The following is a 26,740-nucleotide window of genomic DNA, read 5'->3' as shown; positions in this document are numbered from 1 at the left end:
AAATCATTTGCCGTCAAAAAAGGATTGAATATGAGCAGCTGAATGTCAACACACATGAGCATCAAATACGCAAAGTCGATGATTAGATCAGTTTCAAACTTTTTAGGTATGAAAGAAACAAAGTGCTCTTGTCAGACCAGTAAAAAAATAATAATCTGTACACCTCATCATCACCTCCTGTTCAAAAGCTGGCGGCGTTTCATAGGGAGAGTCTCCGTGTTTATTTGATTCATTTAACCGTTGGATTTCTATCCCAAGAGATTTGTTCCTTTTCTGGGCCACGTTCGGTAAAGTTATTTGTTAAATGGTAAACAGGCTGGCAGTATGACTGTGGCGCAGGCCGGCCCGGCTAAAGGTTCAGCCACTTCTCCTTCCATTTCTGTCCATGTGGCTTTCTCTGGGCTGTAGCAAATGGTGGATGATTTGTAAGCCCCCTGAAAAAGATAATCGACCAGTTATTACGATATTTCATGGTGGACATTGAGTAATATTTATTAGAACTCCTGTCAGGCGAGACCACTAGAGGGCACTCCATCATCATTGTTCATTCATTCATTCATTTTCCTTCGTCTTAGTCTCTATTTCAGAGTATTCTGACATACTCTGTTTTACAACGCGGATACCCTTCCAGCAGCAACTCAGTACTGGGAAACACCCATATACACTCATTCACACACACTACGGGCAATTTGGTTTATTCAATTCACCTATAGCGCCTGATTTTGGACTGCGGGGGAAACTGAAGCACCCGGAGGAAACCCACGCCAACACGGGGAGAACATGCAAACTCCACACTAAAATGCCAATTGGTCCAGCTAAGACTCGAACCAGCAACCTTTTTGCTGTGAGGCGACAGTGCCAACCACTGAGCCACCTTAATTGCGTACCTCTGCTACTCTCATAGACTCCATCTCGGCATCTCCCATAATCTCTTCCAGCTGATACGCATACACTCTTAAAGGGATAGTTCACCCATTTTCATTTTCACATTATTTACACACTCTCAAGTTGATCCTAACTCTTTATTCTTGAACACTAAAGAAGATGTTTTGGAAAAATGCTGAAAGCCTGTAAGCTAAGACTTCTATATTAGAAAAAACAATTACTATAAAAAGGCAAATTAGTTTGAAACAAGTAAAGGGTGAATAAACGATGACAGAGTTTCAATTTCGGGTCAACTGTCCCTTTAAATTGTGCACTATTTGATGGAGCAGCCATATGTAGTGGTGTCTGAAACAGTGGGCATTCTGAAGTGCACTTAATCAATTCCACAATGCACTGTGATAATGAGTGTACAACCAACATCTACATATACATACAGAATATACAGTTGAAGGCAGAATTATTAGCCCCCCTTTGAATTTTTTTTCTTTTTTAAATATTTCCCAAATGATGTTTAACAGAGCAAGGAAATTTTCACAGCATGTCCGATAATATTTTTTCTTCTGGAGAAAGTTATTTGTTTTATTTTGGCTAGAATAAAAGCAGTTTTTTTAAACACCATTTTAAGGACAATATTATTAACTCCTTTAAGCTATTTTTTTCTCTCGATAGTCTACAGAACAAACCATCGTTATACAATAACTTGCCTGATTACCCTAACCTGCTTAGTTAACATAATTAACTTAGTTGAGCATTTAAATGTCACTTTAAGCTGTATAGAAGTGTCTTTAAAAATATCTAGTCAAATATTATGTGCTGTTATCATGGCAAAGATAAAATTAATCAGTTATTAGAAATGAGTTATTAAAACTACGTATTCAAGCTACGTATTTATGTGCTGAATTGACACAATACTGGTGTTTTTTTGGGGTAGCAACTTAATTTTGTGAAGAAATTAGGGTAACTTAATTAATTTGTTTTGGGACAACATCGCGTGGAATCCAGTATTTTTTAACAATAAAAAAATTAATAAAATGCAAGGTTGCAGACAATTCATTTAGGTTGACCCAAAAGAAATCAGCTAACAAATTTAGGTGGATTGAACACAAAAAAAGCACATTTTATAGTTTGAAGATGCAGCAAAATATTTTTTGGGGTTTAAGAAAATTCTTTGTGTTTAAGAAAAGCAAATAAAGTTTATTATTATTATTATTTATTATTAATAGTAATTTATTTGTTTCTTGGCCTCGCTGTGCATACAGTTGGGGGCAAAATTTTTTAGGCCTCGTGTGAAATATTTATTCTTTTTCAATTATTTCTTAATTGTTAACCAAATATGGATTTTTTTACAGAATTTCCTGTAATTTCTTTCTTCTGGAGAAAGCCTTATTTGTTTTATTTTAGCTAAAATTAAAGCAGTTTTTATAATTTTTTTCAAACATTTTAAAGTCAATATTATTAGCCCCCTTAGGAAATATTTTTTTCGATTGTCTACAGAACAAACCACTGTTACACAATGACTTACCTAATTACCCTAACTTGCCTAATTAACCTAGTTAAGCTTTTAAATGTCACTTTAAGCTGAATACTAGTGTTTTTAAAAACATCTGGTCAAATATTGTTTACTGTCATCATGGCAAAGAAAAACTAAATTAGGTATTAGAAATAAGTTATTAAAACTATTATGTTTAGAAATGTGTTGAAAAAAATCTTCATTCTGTTAAAAACAGAAATTGAGGAAAATATATAAAAGAATTAAAATTTAAGAGGAGGGCTAAAAATTCTGACTTCAACTCTATATGCAGCTTTTATGTGAGCTGTGTTTACCATGCTCCAGCTGTAGCCTCCCACCAGGTAAATACTGTCATCAAGAACGGCACATCCAGGCCCGCTGCGTCCCTCTAGAATAGGCGTTTGCAGGATGCTCCACTGATCTGCTTTAGGGTCGTAACATTCAACCAGCATCACATCCAGATGAGAGAATCCTACACACAGACACACACAGATATTCAATAGAAACCTCAAACCTCCATTTTTTTTCTCAAGTTAACACATTTAAGTGGATTAAACATAATTAAGTTGTCCCAAAAAAAAAAGCTCAAGTATTGTGTTGCTCGAGCTCATTTTAGAGTAGCTTGAACAAGCAGCACAGATGGTCAATGGAAACCCCAGACGTTTATTTATATGCTAAGCCTTTTACTTTAATAAGCTGGAAATCTAATCATTAAAAGAAACTTTATAGATTAGAGTAGTACACCGCAAGTGCTGCTGTGATTTGGGTTATGGCTCTAGAAATTACCTTTTAAGTGGTTTCCCCCAATAGCGTAGAGGCGGTCATTCATGCCTGCGAGAGCGTGTATGGCCCGTTTGGTGTTCATGTCCTGTTTCCGAGCCCAAACGTCCATCACGGGGTCGTAGCAGTACAGCCATGACACATATTCACCATTATGAACACCACCTGAAACAGAATATACACTAGTTTTAATATGAGGTTAAAGAAATGAAGAAGAAAATAAATCAACATGGAATCAAATTTGGCCACTTCTGATTATTGATTATTGGTGTTGTTTTTTTGCTGATATTTTAATAAAAAAAGGGATTGAAAAATTGAGATTTTTGTAATTGTTGCCTGCTAAAAGTATATGTCATTTTGTTTAGGCAAGTTTGACATTTCTTGATGGGATTATTATTATTATTATTAATTCATTTATATTTTTTCGGGTTAGTCCCTTTATTAATCTGGGGTTGCCACAGCGGAATGAATCACCAACTTATCCAGCACATGTTTTACGCAGCGGATGTCCTTCCGGCTGCAACCCAACACTCGGAAACACCCATACACTCTTGCATTCACACACATGCACTATGGCCATTTAGTTCATTCAATTCACCTATAGCGCATGTCTTTGGACTTGTGGGGGAAACTGGAGCATCTGGAGGAAACCCAAGCGAACACGTGGAGAACATGCAAACTCCACACAGAAACGCAAACTGACCCAAACGAGGCTCTAATCAGCGACCTTTTTGCTGTGAGGTGAGGGCGCTACCCACTGTGCCACCATGCCACCTATTATTATTATTATTGTTATTATTATTATATAGTTATTTAAAATTGTTAAAATAATTAACATTTTCAACATTTATTTTTGATTAAAATAAATTTTAATTTGTTTATTTTAGAAACACTATAGGGTTAGTACACTCTGAAATAAGAATTTAGTCCAAATGTATTAATTAGAAATGTCTTCATTTTCAGAACACAAATATATTATTTATTAAAATAATTTTTTTTATAAAATCTGAATCAACAACAATCAGAAATAAGGGTATAACAGGCTCTTAAAAAAAAAAAAAATTATTTTAGGCCTTTTTTCCTTTATTAGATAGCACAGTATAGAGACAGGAAGCGCAGTGGGAGAGAGCAAGGGGGGGTAGGGTTGGTAAATGTCCTCGAGGGGGGATTCGAAGTCGGGACACGCTGACGTGCTACTGCACCATATGTCGGCACGCTAACAGTTGGCTATTGCGCCCACTAACAGGGTATTTTTTTGTTAAAATTTAGGGCTACATATCAGTACCTAAAAAGTACAAAAGAGTACCTTTTGAAAAATGGCAGTGGCAGCATTTGTATCTTTATTTCTGAGAATACATATACTGATTTATGTTCTAAAGATTTACAAAAACAGTTTGAGTTTGGAATGGCTTAGGGTTCAATAAATGACAGAATTTTCATTTTGTGATCAATATTTTTGTCCAATTATATGATGAATACAGAAGACTTTACTCCCAACTTATTGGTAGGCCCACTCGGAATCTGTGCGCAGAATTCCGCTGATTTTTAGCCCATCATTAATTCTGTTTATTTACTTGAGTAAATGTGTGTAAATATATATTTATTCTTTTTCTTTTTTTTTAACTTAATTCCAGTAATATTATTGACTGATGTGAAAATGTTCATCTGATTTATGCACAATGTAGTTTGTACAGTAATTTTTTCTGTCTTTTACTAAATATATTATATGACAAATTTGCTTTATTTACCAAATAAAGTGAATCTAATTGGATTTGCGTTTTAAACATTAAATAAAAGTTAAAAAGATCAAGTTATGTTTTATATATTAATATTTTTCATATATTAAGGTTTGAGTTATGATACTCCCAAAATATTTCCGCGGAAATCTGCAGACTTTTACCAAAATTCTCTGCAGAAATAGCAAAAAACATCCGCAGATTCTGTCTGGCCCTACTTATTGGCAGTGAATAAACTGAAATGCTTTCCAATCATTTACAGTTAAATTCAAAATAACTAGCCCTCCTGAATTATTAGCCTCCTGTATGTTTTTCTCCCAATTTCTGTTTAATGGAAAAAAAATTAAATTAAAACTTAAATTAAAAATTAAAAACTAATTTCTAATAACGGGTTTCTTTTATCTTTGCCATAATGACAGTACATAATATTTAACTAGATATTTTTCAAGACACTTCTATACAGCTTAAAGTGACATTTTAATGCTCAACTAGGTTAATTACGCAAGTTAGGGTAATTAGACAAGTCATTGTTTAACAGTGGTTTGTTCTAGAGGTCTGCATTCCCGCGGCTGTCCCGCGGGCGCCGCAGGACCGACCAGATTTCTGCGGCGCGGGAATAAATTTCCGAATATCTCACGGGAGCGGTCGGTAACGGGTTTAATTTGGGACGGGAGCGGGCTGTCTAGCAATATCGCGGATATTGCTATGCGAATGAGAGAGAGAAAGAAAGCTTTGCCTGTGTGTGTGCTTGGTGCTTGTGTGTGTGTATGTTAGTGCGCGCGCGCAAATGAGAGAGAGAGAGAGAGAGAGAGCTTTCCCAGATAGCAAAATACACTCGGCCAGATGCGGCGGCCGTAAGCGAGCCGATGCTGCCGCATCCGCGCCGGAATCGGCCCGAGAGTAATGTGCCCTGCGGCCCGGAGCTGGCGCGACTCAGTATTTATACACCTTTATATAAAACCTTTTGGTATTACATTGGTACTTGATACATGGTATTACAAGCCTTTGAGTTGATATAACAGCAAACGCCTGTGTGTCTGCTTGGTGCTTGTGTGTGTGTTAGTGCGCGCGCGTATGAGAAAGAGAGAGAGCTTTGTCTGTGTGTGTGTGCTTGGTGCTTGTGTGTGTGTTTATACAGACAGCTTGGCTGTCTGGACTGTATAGCTGGGTGATTTTTGGTTTTGTTCTCCCCCGCTCTTTAGCGGGATCGGGCGCGGCGGGCAGAAAACGGGGCGGGTCTGGCAGCGGGACAACAAATTCTTAATATAAGCGGGAGCGGTCGGGTTCAGGCTAAAACCTGGCGGGTGCGGGCAGGAGCGGGATTCAAAATTTAGTCCCACGCAGATCTCTAGTTTGTTCTGTAGATAATGGAAAACAAATTGCTTAAAGGGGCTAATAATATTGACCTTAAAATGGTTTTAAAACAACATAAAACTGCTTTTTCCCAAGCCAAAATAAAACAAATAAAACTTACTCCAGAAGAAAAAAATATTATAGGAAATACTGTGAAAATTCCATTGCTCCATTAAATATCAATTGAGAAATATTTGAAAAAGAAAACATATTTCACAACAGGGCTAATAGTTTTGACTTCAGTTGTATGCTTTCTAAAATTCTGTTGTTATTCTTAAACTCAATAACATTCGGAAATACATCAAGGTACTTAAACGGCTTTCAAAAAACACTTTATTTTGGGTTTTTTTGTTCCAAAAATTTCTAAGAAATAAAACCCAAACTGTGTTTGTAATATTTTTGTAGTGAATATTTTGGTTCAAACACTTGTAGGCTTCACTGCTGCAATGGCACCTGTTAGTAACATCTCAGACATTTTGATTAATTCACTGTTTGGATGAAGTGTATCGTCAAACCTGAGATGTATATTTTCCCATTGTGCACGGCGCCTGCGTGCGCAGCCAGCGGCTGTGGAAGAGACGAAACGTAATTCCATTCGTTTGTCTCAAGGTTATAGGCTTCAACGCTAGACAGATAACCTGTCTCGTTCCTTCCCCCAACAACATACAAGTGCTTATCCAGGCAGCAAGCGAAGAAACTCGCTCTCCTGAAACAAAGACAAGATGAAAAGATCGGCTCTTAAAATCAGTCAACGTTGGAGGCTGTTTACAGCGAATACCTCCGCTGCAGCCAAGAGCGAAAAATTCATCACAAAGGCTTAAGGAATAATTACACTCCTGTTATGAAGAGCTCCTATTATTTTATGAATAATAAGTCATTTTCAGAAGGCATCATACCTCTCCTGCATGGGTGGTAGTTGTATCCAGCTATTGAATCTTGGATCATAGCGGCTTACGAAGTTGGTGCTGTGTTTGCCTGGGAAGGTAATACACATATTCATTTTAAAAACAATAACATATTTTAAGGATTTCATAACAGTGATATGCATTTATGTTCATGCTTTACCATTAGGGTTCCACTGGTCTTCTCCACCCAATAAAAGCAAGAAGTTTTCCACCTCAACTACACAGTGATGGGCGCTGTTATATGGCATTACTGTAACACACACAAAGTAAAGCAGTTAAGATTTCATTAGGAATAACATTAAAATCTTGATTAAAATCAAAATTTGAAAAGTAAATGAACAAAACATTAACAAAGATACAGCGGGGGAAAATAAGTATTGAACACGGTTTTTCGCGGGAATAATATTTGGAAAGGAGCTGTTGACATGTAATTAAACCAGATTTTGGTAAAAACCCAAACAATACAAATATAAAATAAAAAACTGGAAAATGAGTTATATGTAATAACAACTGAATGACTCAAGCAGAAAGTGCTGAACTACTGAAACGTATTTAATACTTTGTATAAAAGGCTTTTTTGGTTGATAGCATCTTAAAGATGCCTCTCATGTGGAGAATGACGTCACATGCAGTGCTCAAGTGTGAGATTTTCTTAGACTTTAACAGTGTGTTAAAATCTTGATGGTTCTGTGGGTCTCATCTATCAAATCTGATCTTTAGTTTGTATTTTATATTGGATTCAGGTCAGGTGATTGGCTGGGCCATTCTACAGCTTGATTTTCTTTCTCTGAAAGCATTTGAGAGTTTCATTGGCTGTGTTTTAGATCATTGTCTTGCTGAAATGTCCATCCTGGTGTCATCTTCATCATCCCCCTGATGAAGGGGAGTGGGTTGAGAGATTTTAGCTGCTTTCTGGACTTTCACTGCCTTTCTACACCTTCATTTCTTCATGTGTTCAATACTCCTGTGTCATTTCATTTTACTATGCATAATAATTTGTAAACTAACTAGATTTGTTTTCTTTGCATATAATAATTTTTTTGGTTGTTACCAACATACAACAACCAAGTCAATGGCACCTTTACATATGTTTTCTGAGACCTAATGTTTTTATGTTTACTGTAAAGATAACCAATGGACCACAAACTAATCCAATAAAGAAATTCAGCAGAAGAATACATGAATCAGAAAAATATATATATCATTGTAATATCATTCCCCTATATCAGTTCTTTCTCAAATACTTAGCATCAAATACATTTGACATTCCATGTTGCTAACCAAGTAATTACCCATCCAATAATTATACAATCTATTATATATTTATATTTGATGTTAACTGAAAAATAGGTAACATTTAAAATAAAACTTGCAGTGTAGATATATACAATATATACAATTTTATTATTAATACATTTGTCAAATATGTAAAAGATTCTTAGAAGGTATAATATTACAAACAAATTTAAAAAAACATGAGAAAATGGTGGAATATTATTTAAAAAAGAATCAAAAAGTAATAATTTCTTACATTTACAGACATCCCAAGTGTCCCAAAAGTTCTGGGAGTATCCCGCAAATGCATAGAGCTCCCGGATTGCCCGCAAATGAATTATAATCTCCCGGAAATCGCACGTCTCTTGCTCGGGCCTCAAATACATCGCACACCCCTCTCCACCGCATCCCTCCCAGCACTTCTGGTGCGCCACGCGCAACTCACCCCCACCGCTCTTCAAGTATGTTGTGCGCAACTTTCCCCCACCCCTCTTCAGGTACGTCTCGTGCGCACACGCCCCTACTCAGATACGTTGCTAATTCCCCCCACCCCCACTCACCCCCACCGCTCTTGAGGTACGTTGCGCGCAACTCACCCCCATCGCTCTTCAGGTACATTGCGCGCAACTCACCCCCACCGCTCTTCAGGTGTGTTGTGCGCAACTGTCCCCCACCCCTCTTCAGGTACGTCTCGTGCGCACACGCCCCTACTCAGACCTCAGTGCACTCACTGAGCAGTATAGAGTCCCATCAATATACTGGGGCGTTAGGACCCGCACAGACTGCAGGTTAGGCGCCCCCTGCTGGTCTCACTAACACCCCTTCTAGCAGCAACCTAGATTTCCCATGTGATCTCCCATCCAGGTACTGACCAGGCTCAGCCCTGCTTGTAATGATAACTAAAATAATATTTTGGACTCTGAAGAAGTAATAAAAAAAACTTAATGTTCAGAATAAAACTGTTGTTGCAAACAGTTAGTATTTACTGAGATCTGCATCTGCACACAGGACGATCTCTGATATACAAGCTTCTTCACACCTCTTTTCCATCTCTTCTGATTCTCCAGCTTCTGCAAAAGTGACCCCCAGTTGAAATAGAGAGAAATGGTCGTAGGGTGACAGTCATAATGAACATGATCATGTTCACTCCATAAATCTCCGTCCGGTGGCTGTGCAGCGTAAATCAGTCGTACGCTAAGAGCCACCTGTCTGCCTCGATCATTCATTTCCACTGTCACATCTCCGCTGCCTGATGGATCACAGTTGCTGTAAAATTAGACAGCCTTGAATCCAGCTTTTTTTCCGATTGGCCTCTTCTAGCGCAAGGCCTTTCCATTGAAAATCCAGACTGAAAATCAGACTGACTGACAAGTGATAGAATTATTCGGATTTTCAGCTGTCAAGAGCTGCATTTGAGGCTTTTGTGGCCTGCTGACATAGAGCTGTGCAGCATGACCAAATCAAAAGGTCTATTATGCTCTATCATGGTGTTACAAAATACGTACTTTACAGTAATCCTTCATGATTTATTAATAATAATACTATTATGAGGTTGGAGACAGAAACATGAATAACAACATTACAATTTTGAAAGTACAATGTTTACATTCTGCATTTTATTTAGCTTTGTTTTTGTTTTTTTAAATGTGTGTTGGACCTGTAATCATCCGTTTTTGTAAAGAGTTTTATATTTTATTTATATTTATTTTATATTTATATTTATAAAATATGATCATATGGTCAAAAAAAAGTAAGTGGTTAATATATATAAACTGATAATTGATTTAATCTACAGAAAAGGTACTATATGGTCATAAACAGTTGAAGTCTAAATTATTAGGCCCCTGCATATTCATTCATTCATTTTCTTTTCAGCTTAGTCCCTTTATTAATCTGGGTTCGCCACAGCGGAATGAACCGCCAACTTATCCAGCATATGTTTTTATGCAGCGGATGCCCTTCCAGCTGCAACCCATCTCTGGGAAACATCCATACACACTCATTCACACTCATACACTACAGACAATTTAGCCTACCCAATTCACCTGTACCAGATGTCTTTGGATTGTGGGGGAAACCAGAGCACCTGGAGGAAACCCACGCAGGGAGAACATGCAAACTCCACACAGAAATGCCAACTGACCCAGCCGAGGCTCGAACCAGCAACCTTCTAGCTGTGAGGTGACAGCACTACCTACTGTGCCACTGCGTCGCCCTAGGCCCCTGTATATTTTCCAACCCAAGCTCATTCTGGAAACGTAGCCCCGCTGACGTTTCTGGAGACCGCGATTTACGTGGCCGGAGGTACGTAAAGGCCGCGTTTGTTTTTTTTTCGAGCGAACGCTGCGGGGGGGTGTGGCACCGCTTCGCCCCTCCTCTTCGCGCTCGCCGGCCGACGGCTCGCCTCCGAGTGGAGGGCTTTCCCGACGCAATCAGTTTGTCCGCCTAGCTCACAGCGTTGCGTCGGCGGAGCGGAGGCCCCGGAGGAGGAGGAGGAGCCGGAGCCGGCCGCGGTGGACGACGACCGGGATCGAGTCCAGGGAACGGCGGGTTCCGAAAATCAGGTAAGACGAAAAACGGAATCCGGAAAATAAGGGCGAGAACGCGGCGGGATCTGAAAACGCGGTCGAAATCGAAGACGAGGGCTTTTGCTTTTTTTTTTTTCGATCCGGTGGCTTTTCGCGCGAGAACGGCACGGGCGCGAATGCCGCACCCTCCCGAGAGGCGCCCGCCCGAGATGCGAAAAAGCGCGCACAGCGGCCTCTCGCGGATCTGCGAAAACAAAAAAAGCTCGAATACGTACCTCCGGGGACGTAAATCGCGGTCCGCAGAAACTTCCGCGGGACTACGTTTCCACAATGAGCCCGGGTTGATATTTTCCCCTTAATTTCTGTCTGTGGATTTCTTTTTAATTTAATAACTAATTTCTAATAACTGATTTCCTTTATCTTTGCTACGATGACAGCAGGGGTGTTGCTAGGGTCGAAAGGGATAAAGGAAAAAAAAGTTCTAATTCACCCAGATGAACACCCCCTGCGACAATAAATGGTCCATATGCAGTGTTCTTACGGATGCTGAAAATTCTGGAAAATGCTTGATTTTTAATATAGTGTTTGCAAGGTTAGAAAAGTGCTTGGATTTTGTGCTTGAACCTGATTAAATGTGAAATAGCAGGGCTCGAAATTGCGACCGTTTTGGTTGCAAATGCATTATGCATCTGAAATTTTATCTATGTGAGCTTTTATGCTAGCCGAAAAAAAAAGACACTTTCTTCAGAAGGAAAAATATTATCAGACATACTGTGAAAATTTCCTTGCTCTGTAAAACATCATTTGGGAAATATTTGAAAAAGAAAAAAAAATTCGTAGGAGGGCAAATAATTGTGACTTGTAATTGTAAATGTATTTACAGTTAATTGATTAAATTTACAAAATAGGTACTACAGTATATATTGACATATATTGTTATCAGGATATGAGATGACTGATATTGTAATATAAGATTTCGGTCATATCGCCTAGCCCTATGCTGACATTTTCTAGCACAGACATAACACACATCCCTATAGACTCGACAGGCTGTGGAAGGTGATTTGTTGTGAGATGATCCAGAGGTCACAGTCTTGGCTTTGTTATTGATCTTACAGCCTGATCTACAAAGGTGCAGATGCAGACAGACTCATATCAGCATGTGTTATTGACTTTTAAAGGCACGGGTCACAAGGGTTTTGCTTTTAAACCATTTAGAACAAAAATATTCAACAGCATTCAATAACAGTGTGTTGATTATTTCACAAAAACTGTTCTGTCATATTTCACTCTAAAATATAGTCAAAATTATAAATACTTTTGGGAAAGTTCAAACTATTTGACACAGACAATATGGTCACTTTACAATAAGGTTCATGAGGTAATGCATTTACTGACATGAACTACGTATAAAAAATACTCATTTATAAATCATAATTCAACCTTTACTAATGCCATATTAACATCCAAATTCATGCTTGTTAACATTAGTTTATACCAGAGATGGGGGACTCACATTACTTGATTCAAGTCAGACTTGAGTTGCAAAATTTAGGACTTGAGACTTTCTTGACAAATATTTAAAAAAGACTCTACTTGACTGTCATGACTTGAGACTTGACTTGGACTTGAGTTAAATGACTTGAAATAAATTGTTTTTGTTAAATAAATTACTGTTTGTTTTATATTATGCACTACATACAAAACCGCAAGCTATATATGTAAATATAAATTGCAAAAGTTCAAAAATCGACAAAAATTTGATTGACTTAAAAAGTGACTTGCTAGAACAAGCTACTGTATGACTTGACTTGACTTGAGATAAGCAGTGACTCGACCTGACTTGAGTCTGACAAAAATTGACTTGACTTGCTTGAGAGTTGAAGGTTATGACTTGCTTTCGACTTGCACATGTGTGACTTACTACCACCTATGGATAATACAGCGTGAGTTATTATTAACTAACTGTGAACAACTGTATTTTCATGAACTAACGTAAACAAATACTGTAGTAGATGTATTGTTCAATGTTTGTTCATATTAGTAAACGCATGAACAAACATTAACTAATAGAACCTTACTGTAAAGCATTACCGTCAATATTTGCAAAGAATTGAGCCCCAAAATGTAATTTAAAATTTTTAAACTTCAGATATATTATCCTTTAAACCTGGGGTTCCCAAACTTTTCAGGCCGCGACCCCCAAAATGACAATGCCAGTGACTTGTGACCCCCAATATCCTCTGAGGTGGTTATAAATACAGATACCTTGCATGCAATGGCACACACACACCAATGGACCCAATTTTATGTATGAGAGCTGTAAATGGGCCACAAAGTTTAACCAGGTGTTATGAAATCTGCTGCATCTGACGCTATTGCTGTGTCTTTAATACAATGCAATTACCCCAGGGGTTGCAATCCAATAGAAGTAGTAACTATAAGCTACTATAGTAACTATATATGGTATAAACGACTATTTTTTTCTCTTCAGAAGGTTATGGATAAAATATGGTAATTCTTATGGTTTAATAAAAATAAATAGATTTTTGGAAACCACCAGGCGACCCCCCTTCATTGTCCCGCGACCCCTCGGGGGGGCCCGACCCCCACTTTGAGAACCATTGCTTTAAACTACTACTATAGGTCTCACTCGGTTGTCATAAAATAAGTTAGGACTATGTAGAATATACTTATATTTTTTATGTTGTTCACATATTCTTTTGTTTTGTTTTTTTGCTATACTGAATAATATTATATTATTTAACATTATATTTGGAAACATTTTAAGTTTAATCACATTTGGTTCTATGTGTGTGTATATGACTATTTTTGTACATTTAATTTGATGTGAACACCATAATATGACGTCTCATCTTTGACTCTAAATTAAACTTAAATTAAATTAAATTATTAAATTAAATTAAATAAACTAAATTAAATAAAAAAACATTATTGAGAATAAGTATTAAAACAAAATACACTAAATTCTCTCCTGATTTATTTTAATTGAATCGAAGGAACTTTTCTGGTCATCTCAACTTCCATCAATTAAACTGACTAAAATATTAAAGGTGCAGTAGGTGATCTTTAACAATGCTAACAGCTTAGCATAAATCTCTGAATCACAGTCCCTCCCCTGCCGTCTAGAGCCACGCCTCCTTAAACATGAGCGCAGCAAAAGAACCCTCTCTCATGTGTTAAAAGCAACTAGTGCTTGTCCGGCGGCGTGCAAGTCAAACTGACATGCTATTTCATAGCAAATATTTAGATTTGCATGGTAAACAATGTATGGAGAGACTAGGCGGAATATTGCTATTTACTTGTGTTTTGTTGTTAAACTAATTAAAATGTACATTATCGATGGTGTAAAAGGTCCCTTATGAAACTGAAAATAGTCTTATCAATCTTTCATCAGAAGATTTTAGTGGCTGAACAACACTTCTGTGAAGATATAACCCATTTGTAACAAAAACATCTAACGTTACATCAGCTTTGCGTGAAGCTAAAATAGTTTTAAAACAGACATGGTTTCATCCTTTCTCCAGCATGCAAAGGTAACTCCAATATTGATTCAGGTTTTTAAAAAGTTTTGATTCAGCAGGTTTTTGCCGATCGCGCACACGTGCTCTCTCTCATGAACGTGCGGCGGTCGGCGGAGCTGCGTACAAACGGCTGCGCAGTTGTTTAAATCTGCATTTGCTGACAGACAGATTGGGCTACTTATCGGAATTATGTGAGATGTCGGTCCGACTCTATTTAATTGGATGAACATTTTTTAGTTTTATGCCTTACCCAAAATATAAAAATACATATAAACACATTTAGATCATCTACTTTAATCATTACTATTAGACTGTAAAGAGACTTTCAACCAGCACAACAACAAATGCTTCTGAAGACAATAACATACTGCACCTTTAAGTTGAACATTGTTTAATTAAAAAAAATTTAGTTGAAAGCTGATTAACTGATTAATATTAGCTGAAGTGATATAAAAACATTTGTTGTCATGACTTTTTGTTAAATACTTTTTACAGTGTACAGTATGTATGCATCATAGTTGTTTATTTTTTTTATTTATGTTCTTTAAGTGCTTTAAACTCACTTAAAATGGTTTACACAGGTCTTTAAAACACAGACAATTGAGAAACTTTCACTTTATTATGGTTACACTGAAATTACTCGGGCGGTACGGTGGCTCATTGGTTAACACTGTCACCTCACAGCAAGAAGGTTGCTGGTTCAAGTCCCGGCTGGGTCAGTTGGCATTTCTGTGTGGAGTTTGCATGTTCTCCCCGTGTTGTTGTGGGTTGTCTCCAGGTGCTCCGGTTTACCCCACAAGTCCAAACACAGGTGCTGTAGATGAATTCATTCATTCATTTTCTTGTCAGCTTAGTCCCTTTATTAATCTGGGGTCGCCACAGCGGAATGAACCGCCAACTTATCCAGCAAGTTTTTACGCTGCGGATGCCCTTCCAGCCGCAACCCATCTCTGGGAAATATAGGTGAATTGAATTAACTAAATTGACCATAGTGTATGAGTGTGTGTGTGTGTGTGTGTGTGTGTGTGTGTGTGTGTGTGTGTGTGTGTGTGTGTGAATGTGAGAGTGTATATGTGTTTCCCAGTCTTGGGTTGCAGCTGGAAGGGCATTCTCTGCATAAAGCATATGCTGGAATAGTTGGTGGTTCATTCCGCTGTGGTGACCCCTCATGGATAAGGGACTAAGCTGAAGGAAGATGACGGAATTCTCATGTGTTCTGAACTGTTGTACCTGGTCAACTATAATCCTTGCACGTCCTGCGATGTGACTATTGCATATTTACACATTGCGATATCGATGCTAAAATGATATCTTGTGCAGCCCTAGTATGGAATGATTAACATATTTGCAACTTTCAGAAATAAGGCACATTTTTTGAGCATGTCCTTCACTGTGCACTAGATGGCAGTGTCACCATAGAGCAGAAAGCCAGGGAAGCAGAGAGGTGCAGCCAGTCATGAGAACCATCCTAAATAGTGCTGATGAAGGTTTTAATCAGTCGCCGTTCCCCCCCTTTTGGGTTTCGGCTCATTGCAAAGTTATGATTGAATGTTAATAACCTGCACACCCCAAACGACATCGAGGGGCTGCTGGTGTGTTCACAGGATGATTTTGCAGTTTGGTCGCTCCGCCTGGCCATGGGCCATTTAAGACTCGACGTCTGAGGCAGAAATAAAGGACATTACACTATGACCTTATGAGTGTAAGTTATATAGATCCAGATGTAATTCATTAATGAATGTTATGCATGCTGCCAAACGCTTACAAGCAGGTTTCCCAGTGTAAGGTGTCTTTGTAGGTCTTATACAGTGTATGCGATGCAGTGAGTGGATGACTGAATGCAATCTCGGTCGTAAAACAAAATGACTGCACGTCCGTTTATGTCCTTGTTTTGCCTTGGTAAGGAACAGGGACTATAGGATCATTTTAATTAAATCATAAGACATCGCATCTCGCTCTTAGTTAAACTACAGAAAATTGCTTTGCATCTTATATTGAGTTATGTTGACTCAATTTATGATTGTGCTCCATTTTTAAAAGGCGCTAAATAAATTGACTTCTGCTATGTATTATAAGAGGAAACCAAAGATTTTGATTGAGGAGGTTCTTGGAAGTTTATTTACACTGTTTTATTCATCTGACCAACAGCTAGCGCTAAGGCTAACAGCCAAAGTAATAACAAGCACGAGTTGCTATATTAAAGCCTGTACTATTGAGTCGCATACTTTATAAAAGCTAACAATTTGTGTGAAGAAAATATGCGAATGCACAGCAAAAAAAAAAGTCACCATTATCTCTGTATTGCCTCAGTTGTTCCTCTTAGACAGCAGTGAAATTACATGTAGAAACACTGGTACTATTACATCTGTTCAGATTTGCTACAACACACACAACATTAAACAGTTTTGCTCAATCAAAATGTATATTTTAGCGTAGCATTATTTTATCTTTCACTACTTTTAATAAAATTAAAGATATTTGCAAATTAGGTAGTAACTACTAAAACTACTAAAGAAGCATGATGGCTTTAATTGATAAACAAATTTAATATAGACTCAAATTTCAGAAGCTCTAGCATGCTTGCTTGATGTATGAGAACCAATGAGGTTTATTCTTGTTTGTCAGATGGCACATTTGAACTTCTGCAATGAATTTAATTAAGGTTTGTGTGTGGAAACAAATGGTGAAACTAAAAGGAATTATATCTCTTCAGAGGACTTAGATTAAATGATTAATTTCGGATGAATTTATCATACTTTATCATATTTTTATTTGTTCTCTTTACAAATATTTTTCAATCGTGACTTTCAATGGATGGACAGAAATGTCTGATTTGCTTAAAAAAACTAAATTCATTTTCCAAAGATGAACAAATTTCTTAGGAGCTTTGGAACATTTCTTGAAGAATTTTTGTTTTGGGGTGAACATACCATTTCTAAAAGTAAATTGAAAATAATAGCTTAAACAGATACTCATGACAAAAATGAAATCAAGTGAAAGTTTTTGCTTGTCTAAAAAATAAAAATAGTAATGTTAGATATTGCTTCTGCCTATCATCATGAACTTAAAATACTCTTTAATTGCGCACACATACATACAGTACACACGTTAGTGTTTGCTGTTTGAGGGGACTTCTTTAGTACCCCTAAACCCAACCATCCCAGAACTCCTGTGGAAAAATTTGAGTGTCACAAGTATGTTTTTGTGTGTGTGAGTGTGTGTGTTACCTCCTGCATCAGGCATGTCCTCATAAACCACCGTAATTAAGTACAACTATGACAAAACTGTCCTTGTAAACCCCCAAAACCAGTACACTTACACACACACACATGAAATACATAACTATGCCAAATTTAATGTACTTTACATGTCGATCACTGACCTTTTGTGTATATTTTTGTGTCTTAAAAAGCACCTATTTAACCCCTTTTCAAGATTTAAGATGACGCTTTTGTGTCTCCATAATGTGTCAGTAAAGTTTTAGCTCAAAACACCCAACAGATTATTTATTAGATCTTAAAGAATAATAGATTTTCTGCTCTGAAAAAGCATTTTTCTGTTTTTGTGGCCTGTGCCTTTAATGATACAGGGTTCATGCGGTCGTGGTAAACCTGGAAAAGTCATGAAATTTTGACTTGGAAATTTCAAGGCCTGGAAAAGTTTTGGAAAAACAAAAATCCCCACATAGTTTTAGAAAAGGTCATGGAAATAAGTTTAACAAATATCTGTAAATTTGAATATGGGTTAGTTGTCTTTACTTCTTTTCTGTCTTTGGCCAAAAACATGGTGTCACATTATGAATGCTGTTAAAGCGTTGGTTCGTTCGTTCATTTATTTATACATTTATTCATTAATTTTCCTTAGGATTAGTCTCAATTTCAGAGGTGCCACAGCGGGAATGAACTGCCATGTGTAAGCATTATCTAAATAATTTTTTTTACATACTTATTCAAAATAAATAGACTTGTTTTGCGTTTTATAATATGCTGTAATAAATTTGAATGTGCATTGTTTTTCTTGTTATTTACGATGTATATATATATATAGACATTTCATGAAACATTAGGTCATGAAAATTGACTTGAAAGTCGCGTAAAATTTGTGGAATTTTAGTAGTAAAAATGTTATGAACCCTTATGCTAGTTCTCCCTGCCTATAGTTCCCACGTACCTGTCAGTGTGTGCCTCAATCTCTGCCTCGGCTGCATCAGATAAACAGCACAGTGACAGACACGAAGAAAGCAGATCTCACGTAAAGTTTGTCAAAAATAATGGAGTAAGAACTTTCCCAATGATTATTTGATGCATATTGTGGAGTTACATCTGTGGTGATAAAGTAAAAACAATAAAATCGCTGTAATTCATTATAAACATGCACTGTTTAAAAAAAAAACTTGTAAAACTCATTCTTGATCACATTTGAAGAAGATTATTGATCACAGCGAGCTCAACAGATCTTTTAATCGCAGTTGTTTTGCTCACGTCTTGCCTTGTGGATATGATTAAACATGTTACTACAGAGGCATGTTAATACAGGGCTGTCAATCAATTTGGTGGGCGGGGAAACCGCACTCCTACTTCCCGTTGCATTTGGCCTCAAAATTGAAGGGATTTGAATCCTATTTTAGTGTCAGGGAATTTAAAAAAAAATTGTTTTTATATCAGCCCAATATGACTGTGGACACACTATAGCTACAAACAGTTCTGTCCAAACAGCTTACAAAAGATGATTTTCATCATAGGTGCTTAAATGAGAACTCCATTTAACTCAAGCCTCTTGAGCACATAAAAAAAATCTAAAACACTATTTTGCAACCCAGACTCATTCTGAAAACATAGTCCCGTGGACGTTTCTGGAGACTGCGAATGATGTAGCCAGAGGTATGTATGGCTGCATTTAATTTTTTTAAGCAAACGCTACGGGGCGGTCTGACGCCGTTCCTTTTGCCGCTCACCAGCTGACCGCTTACCACCGCGTGGAGGGCTTTCCCGTCGCAACCAGTTTGTTCGGGTTAGCTCGTCGTGTACGTCGGCGGACTTGAGATGCAGAGAAGGAGTTGACCACGACGTTTAAGTCCAGGAAAGAGCGGTTCCAGAAATCAGGTAAGACAACAACAGAATCCAAAAAATAAAACGAATGAGTGAACAACAGAGTGAGAATGTGGTAACATCTGAAAACGTAGTAAAAATCAGACAAGGGCTTTTCTTTTTCTGGACGGCTTTTATAAACCGTTCGGTCGGGTTTAGGGGAAGTAAGTGGGCGGGCAGGTCAACCAGTAAAATTGATTGAGTTTAGGGAAGGAGGATGGTGGGTCCGTCGATTGGCCAGTCACCTAGTCAATTATTCAGTCATTCAGCTGGTCGACAGCGGTCGGTGGGTTTACGCGAGAACAGAGTGGGCGCAAACAGCTCTTGTAAAATACATTTAATATACGAAAGAGCGCACACAGCGGCCTCTCATGGATTCGCGAAAACAAAAACTGCAAAAATACACACCTCATGGGGACGTATTTCGTGGTCTCCAGAAACAACCACGGGACTACATTTTCAGAATGAGCCTGGGTTTCTATTTTTCCATATACGACAATACTCTATTATTATGCTGCATTTAAATCCCAATTATTGTAACCTAAATCTTTCTAAGAATTCCAATTCTAATTAGTCATGCCAAAACACACAACAAACTACTGGCAAAGCGTTCCCATTCCTTCCCCGCTGCTCGTAAAGACAAATGCACTTACGAGAACGTTTGCCCTAATAAAGCAGTTCAATAAGAATACGTGTCATCTTCTGATGATGAATCTTCCCGAGATCATTAGATTAAAATTAATCTTGCCGGCATGCTTATGCTAAAAGACAGGCAAACACACACACACACACACACACACACACACACACACACACACAAGCGAATCCAGGCGTTACAGCTCCACAATGGTATGAAGGCAGTCACGCTCTGATTAAAAAGTTACATTAAAAGTGATAGTGATACATCATTACCTCCTGCATCTCAGGAAGCTCACGCTCTATTCTGCTCAGCAGTAGAGCAAAACCCAACGCAGGCAGGGTTCGTCCTGTGGAAGAGAAAAGATCTATGCTCGCAAGACACTCACTTGTAAGGATCTTCCATGTCTTCTTTTCGTCATCGTAGTACTGAACCAGATTACTAGGGAGGCGGTCGGGACCCGGAGGCAGGCCTCCAACCAACAGGAGCATCCGTTTGTTTGAGCGAATCCTGCGTTAGAGACGGACCAGATTCATTAACAATTCTGTCATTAGCCGTCATTAGTGCAGAGCAATTACATATTGAATGAGATGCTACAACGAGGTAAAAAGCATGTACAAACACAAGGAGAGAGTCTGCAAGCTGAGCAGAGAACATGGGAGAATATTAATGCTGAACGACTCTATCAACACTCTCAAGTGAACACAAAAATGAAAATGGCTTCTATTGATCTGCTCATTTGAAGTTGTAGAATCAATTTTGCCCACTCCGAATGATACACTAATGCAGAAAGTATTGTTTGGAAACTGATTTAAGTTTTGTTTTTCAAATCATATGCACAAATATGGCATGCAACATTAAAAATCAGTCCAAGGCACTTGAAAAATGTGGAAAAAATCATATTTTTATGCAATATTTTATTTTCCACATTTTTAGAGTGTCTTGGACTGTTTTTGCTGTTTATTCTGATGAATCCCTTACCCTAAGAACACCGATGCACTATTTAAGCTACCCCTGAGCACTTTTTGTTTGATTTTGGATTGTCATGCGACATCATTTGTGTTGTCATGGAACATTTACTATACTGGAACAAACCAAACTGACAGGCTCCTTTCTCTATATGTGCCTATCCTATTGGCCAAAAGTGTGCATGTGACATCTGTCAACAATATCTGTTCAGTAATGCTTCAGCTTATCCAAACCATTGCTGATCACTAGGATTGTGAATACACCAACCTCACCAAGTAGGACATGTTCTTGTATTTACATCTATGTTGATTCTGGAACAACATTTCAGTTAGCCTATCAGAATTAAAGGTTTACAGTTTATGTTAAGTTTAGGCTTACGGTTAGGGTTATGCAGTTCTACATGATTGTTATCCAACTATTACTCCCCTCTACTTTGGGAATAATTTACAGTTATGGTTGGGTTTAGGGGTAGGAAAAAGCTATGGATTTTTACATTTTTTTTCTAACAAAAATTATGTTCGACACTGTAAAGAATGTCCAGATTTTCACAACATGTTACCGTAATTTTTCACATTAAATTACATTAGTGTCACTTTACAGGATTAAACTGTAAACATTCACAGTAGCATGTGGTATTCATCATTTTATTGTGAAATTAAGGCAGGTAGCATGATTACAGCAAATCACTGTAAAAAGGGCGACATCTTTTGCTATTTGTTAGTTATAGGAATTCAAATTGTTTATTTCTTTCAACATAGACATGAATACAAATGAACTTTTATCCTAATATTGGCACTTCTTTGATATTTAGAAATAAAAGAATGTTATTGCTGCCCCAAAAAAATCACCATATTTTTTTATAAACTAAGTTAAAAATAACTTCATCCTGTTTTGAAACGGCATGAATGTCATAGTAAATTTTCATATGTGAGTGCACTGCACCTACATTTATTTTAAGGTTAATATGGAAATATGAAATAATTTTTAATGAATATAACTTTGTACGTAACCGAAAACGTAATAAACTGGAACAAAAGTAATTGATTTATAAAACCAAACCCTGTTAAACACCCAAAATGATTTCAAAGTCATGGTAAGAGTCAGAATGAATAGCTGAAGAAAGCCTGCTTCACAGTAAAATATATTTAATTCTACAAGATAATACTGTAAAAACAGTAATGGACTGCTATTTACTGTGAGTGTGAAGTTACACTATATGGCTGTAATTTCACATTAATGTAACAAAATCACAGTAAATTACTGTGAACTATCTAATGGTAATTTGCTGTGAATCCACATACAGTATTTTACTGTGAAAGTAATGCAATTATTAGCCAGTAATTTACTGTGAATTTAAGGTCAAATCTTTTACAGTGCAGGAGCAACATAGATGTTAATCCAGTATCATGAGGTGCATTGTGAATATGCACCCATCAATTAGTCAATCTGTAATTTAATTAAACAAACCAACTCAAATCAAATCAATAATAAAAATGTAGCTGCGTTTGTTAAGGGATCTAGCGCGATTAAAATATTAGCTTGAATAGTCCGGATGATCAATAATTACAATCAGTTCAGCTCTCAGTTAAGCCCGGGAGATAAACTGACATCTCCAGGCTTGGACAGAGCGACTATACAGTGTTCAACACTAGTATGATCATCAGGACACGTCAACAGAGTCATTCATTGATTTCATCTCATTCAAGCTCAAGCATGATGCTCAGCAAACGATGTTAACACTGACTGAACAGAACAGGTGAGAAGACAACTAAATAACAACAAGCAATTTATCAAGCTAATTCTATTAGCAAATGCATGTTTCTATGCATCTGGCTTTGGCATTCATGACAGCTTAATTCCTGATTCCTGAAAATGAGAATGTCTGATTGCAAACTCTCTCTAATATTCTCCAGCAAATGATTCCAGTTTATTCCACGGTCACCTATTCCTGCTAATTATCCCATCTGCAGTCTGCAATAATGTCTGCAGTATGCAAGCTTGCAACAGTGCTGGAATTAATCAACCCTGAAACAACACTATGAGGAATTGAATGAGGATCTCCTAGATAAGGCAAAGTGTGGAGAACAAATATGAATCTGGTTTTCCAATAAAGGATTGCTAATTTAATTCACTTTAACTGTGCAACACATACAGTATCAAATGAAGCGATCTTTACCAAAGACAGGCTGATCTGTTTCCTGACACCTGTCAGAAGAGTGATCATGTAGCTGTACAAGTATTTGACATACTTCGCTTTGGGTTTTCCCAATTTTGTAAGCAGTTTCTGTCTGCAAACTGTGAAAACGGTTGGTGTGTAGTCTGAAATATTTCCATGCATGCACCCCTATGGATAATTTGTGGTTTAAAATGTATTTATGCAATATAAACACTACAGACTACCAAAGAAAAGTGTGAAATCTACAGGTATGTGTTAAGATCATGCGGTAGACTCTACCTGCTGGCTGTGGTCTGTCTGCAGTGCTGTCTGAATGGCATCAGGTGGTAGTTCATGGCATCCAGAAGCAGTTTCTGGCACACCGGATCACTCCTCATAAAGTCCACCGACTGCACCCTCTCCACCAGCTCCGGGGCAGGGATGAGGGCGAAGCGCAGGCGCTTCATCAGATCAGGAGCGTAGTGCATCCTGGTCTCCCTGTCGTGCTCCAACCACAGCACGGACATCTGAAAGAGTGCCAGCTCCGACTCCACAGGCGGTGGCAGGGCGTCCAGCATGGCACACATCTCCTCAAAGTTCAAGAGGAGCACGTCCTCCACCAGATACTTGTTGGCAAGCTTTTTGGTCTCGTCCAGCCCGTGCAGTGCAGCAATCTTGCAGATCTGCTTGTAGTTTTGCACTGAAATCTGGTCGTTGAGGAACTGCACGCTGAGTTTGGTGATCTGGGGGATGTTGAGGATCTTGCTGACGGAGAGCACCTCCTCCACCGTGTCCAGAGAGAGGGTGACGTTGGCCGTGTAGAGGTACTCCAGCACCAGCCGCAGCCCGATGGAGGAGCAGCCCTGCAGCACCAGGTTGTTGATGGTGGAGTGCGGGCTGGGCAGGAGCTTGTCGTCGGGGGAGGAGGACGGGGTGCCGCTGCTGCCTTGGTCCTTCGCCGCCAGCCCGTCTTCTCTGCTTAGCATGCTGTGTGTGGAGAACAGGGACCTGAAGTACTGCGAGCAGGACGCCAGCACAGCTCTGTGGCAGTGGAACTGCTGTCCCTGCGCCGTCAGAGTCACATCGCAGAAGAGCTGCTTCCTCCACAGCAGGTTGAGCCCGTGCAGCAGAGTGTCGCTGTGAGTCGGGTCAAACGTGGAGGTTCGGTCACCCGATCTGGACATGACTTCGGGGCTGCGCACACCTCCTGCGAGTAAACAATGCCATTGGTGCACTACACTGCATGGAAATGCATCTATAAAAGCATAAGCATTCTGGTGGTATCTCGTGCAAGCATGCGTGCACGTTTGATTTATGCATCTCTACGTTAGCATCTTTAAATCGTGCATTAAGTTTCTTTTATAGAAGCATACGCATTACAAACCACATGCATAATCGTGCATACCCATTTATGTGTCTCCTGCATGCGTTCGTGAGCACGTCAAATCCAACAGTCGCTGCGGGCTGGAACAAACTAGCTGGGTTGTTGAGAAAGCATATAGCCTCGAAACTGCCCGCTATCTGTTATCCGGCCACGCACACACACACACACGCGCGGGCGCGCGCACACACACACCCCCTTACAAGACATAAATGCATGCACACATTCCCCCTGATATGCGATACAAAAGCAATTAGTTTGTCTCCCGCAACATCAGCAGCATCACCACCATAGATGTGCGGTTGCGCATCGCGTTGATCGGCAACAACACAATGCGATCGCTCCGTCCAACAACACGCGCGGTGTTTATCACGCAATCCGAGGCAGAACAGCAGAAGAAACGGCAACTTTTCAGCCCGAGGCACGTTTACGCACAGTGCGCACCCGTGCCCATTACTAGCAGTAGGTATCCAAAAACTTACCTGACTTAAAGAAAAGTAAAGCCGCGGCTCCCTCAGTGCACTTTCTTTGTTCAGTCCTGTTGGAAAAGTCTATGATCGATGGATCAGAATCCCAATCATCGATCCCCGCTCATTCAAGCTCATTGATCATTTATGTTTCCTCTGAATTAACAAGAAGAAGAAGTGTGTGTGAGTGTGAGAGGAGCTGTGTGCTTTCTGCAAGAGAAGAAGAAGAAGAAGAAGAAGAAATATACGTGTGACAAATTATGCTACCAAGAAACAACACATCATTATCCTTGGGCCTGGGGCTCAGTGAGTCGTAACGAGAGTAATAGGAAATCCACGGTCGGGGAGAGAAACGGACGCGCATGGCCGGTGGAGAGAGACCGCGCAGGGGTATGGATGCTGGAGAGACTCGCAAAATTATGGCTCAAGGCTATTGTAAAAACTGTCGAGCGTAAATGACTGCGATTTCAAACATCTATGGAAAAAGAGGAGAGGAGAAAAGGCGAGTCTTTCCTCTCTTTCTCTCTGCGTTATGGAGAGAACCGTCAAGTTTTAGTGCGCATTGCTAATTAGTCAATTTCTCTGTTCCTTCACAGCCCGACGCCTCTGCTGCTGAGCTGAAACTGCTAATTTCTGGGACCAGCCTTTTTTTTGGGCTCTGAACGGGGGATGGATGAATGGCTTGTCTCGCACAAATGACAAAAAGCCCCCCTCTGCCTTAATCTCCATCGCCAAAATAACCCCATCTTTTTTTCTCCTTTTGCTTAGTCCTTCAAAAGAACGAACAAGCCACTTTGGGCAAACTTGTCTGGTGGTCTTGAGTGGGCTTCATGGATTTGGCATCAAATGCAAATCAGTTTGTAAATAGACGACCATGCATGTTGCTGAATTATTTGATATAATTTTGCAATGCAATTAGTTTTTTCCCCCTTTAGTTCTCCAAATGTATTAATCTCCTTTTTAAATAAAACTATTTCACACATACTGTATATTTATTTGACATGTCTCGTTTTTCTGTATGCATTGCTTAGAGGCAGTCAGTCACTAAAAAGAATCAGACTTCACATTCACAAGAAACTTCTGGACAAAGCAAACTGTGTGGCCATTCTAGAGTACGTTAAAATAGATCTCTTTTCAGTATAACATTACTCACCGGAATACTGTTTTTATTTTTAAATTAAATAATATTTGTCATACTGAAACAGTCAGAATAAGCAGGCATCAGGTAACTAAATCTCCATATTATAACAAAATAGTTGCTTGACATGCAAGACAGATTTATAAGGCTACATAGCCATCTGGAAAACGGCATCGAGCTTACAAAGCCATTAAAAGAAAAGGTTTGAGACAAAGCATATGGATCAAGTGAAGGATTAAACTTTTTCGTTTCTGTTTTTGTTTTCTAATAGCACTTCCTGTTCTCCTAATGAAAGTTTTACTGCTGGTGCATTACTTAAATTTTCTCAGTCATTCCCTGATAGTTCTTCTTGCATTTAAGGGTGGAGAAAATCTGCAGATGAAATGAAA

At 38.6% G+C, this 26,740-nt stretch overlaps 2 protein-coding genes and 1 long non-coding RNA gene across 4 annotated transcripts in view; 1 reads left to right on the top strand and 2 right to left on the bottom strand.

The window, feature by feature from the left end:
• Window positions 1–25,446, bottom strand: part of klhl14 (kelch-like family member 14) — a 26,186-nt gene extending 740 nt beyond the window's left edge. Inside the window, exons 1-9 of one of the 2 annotated variants that reach the window (XM_001334693.9) lie at window positions 24,771–25,446; window positions 23,666–24,572; window positions 20,630–20,751; window positions 7,330–7,419; window positions 7,161–7,239; window positions 6,780–6,970; window positions 3,182–3,340; window positions 2,710–2,867; window positions 1–434 (exon numbers count right to left, since the gene is read on the bottom strand). The exon at window positions 1–434 is cut by the window's left edge and continues 740 nt beyond it. In XM_001334693.9, the coding sequence (XP_001334729.4) occupies window positions 294–434; window positions 2,710–2,867; window positions 3,182–3,340; window positions 6,780–6,970; window positions 7,161–7,239; window positions 7,330–7,419; window positions 20,630–20,751; window positions 23,666–24,572; window positions 24,771–24,774 (1,851 nt within the window). In that variant the 5' untranslated portion in view covers window positions 24,775–25,446 and the 3' untranslated portion in view covers window positions 1–293. The remainder of the gene's footprint in view (window positions 435–2,709; window positions 2,868–3,181; window positions 3,341–6,779; window positions 6,971–7,160; window positions 7,240–7,329; window positions 7,420–20,629; window positions 20,752–23,665; window positions 24,573–24,770) is intronic. The other variant, XM_005162873.6, reaches the window with a different exon arrangement.
• The window catches only part of ccdc178 (coiled-coil domain containing 178), a 326,195-nt gene that overhangs the window by 206,771 nt on the left and 92,684 nt on the right, over window positions 1–26,740 (bottom strand). The window lies entirely within an intron of this gene.
• LOC141380760 (uncharacterized) lies at window positions 25,430–26,202 on the top strand. Its single transcript, XR_012399528.1, has 2 exons — window positions 25,430–25,715; window positions 25,810–26,202. It is a non-coding gene; the product is annotated as an uncharacterized lncRNA (long non-coding RNA).

Source organism: Danio rerio, chromosome 24, assembly GCF_049306965.1.
Source record: "Danio rerio strain Tuebingen ecotype United States chromosome 24, GRCz12tu, whole genome shotgun sequence".
Classification (NCBI taxonomy): Eukaryota; Metazoa; Chordata; class Actinopteri; order Cypriniformes; family Danionidae; genus Danio; species Danio rerio.
Note: the sequence above shows the minus strand (reverse complement) of the source record. Positions and strands in the feature narration are given on the sequence as shown.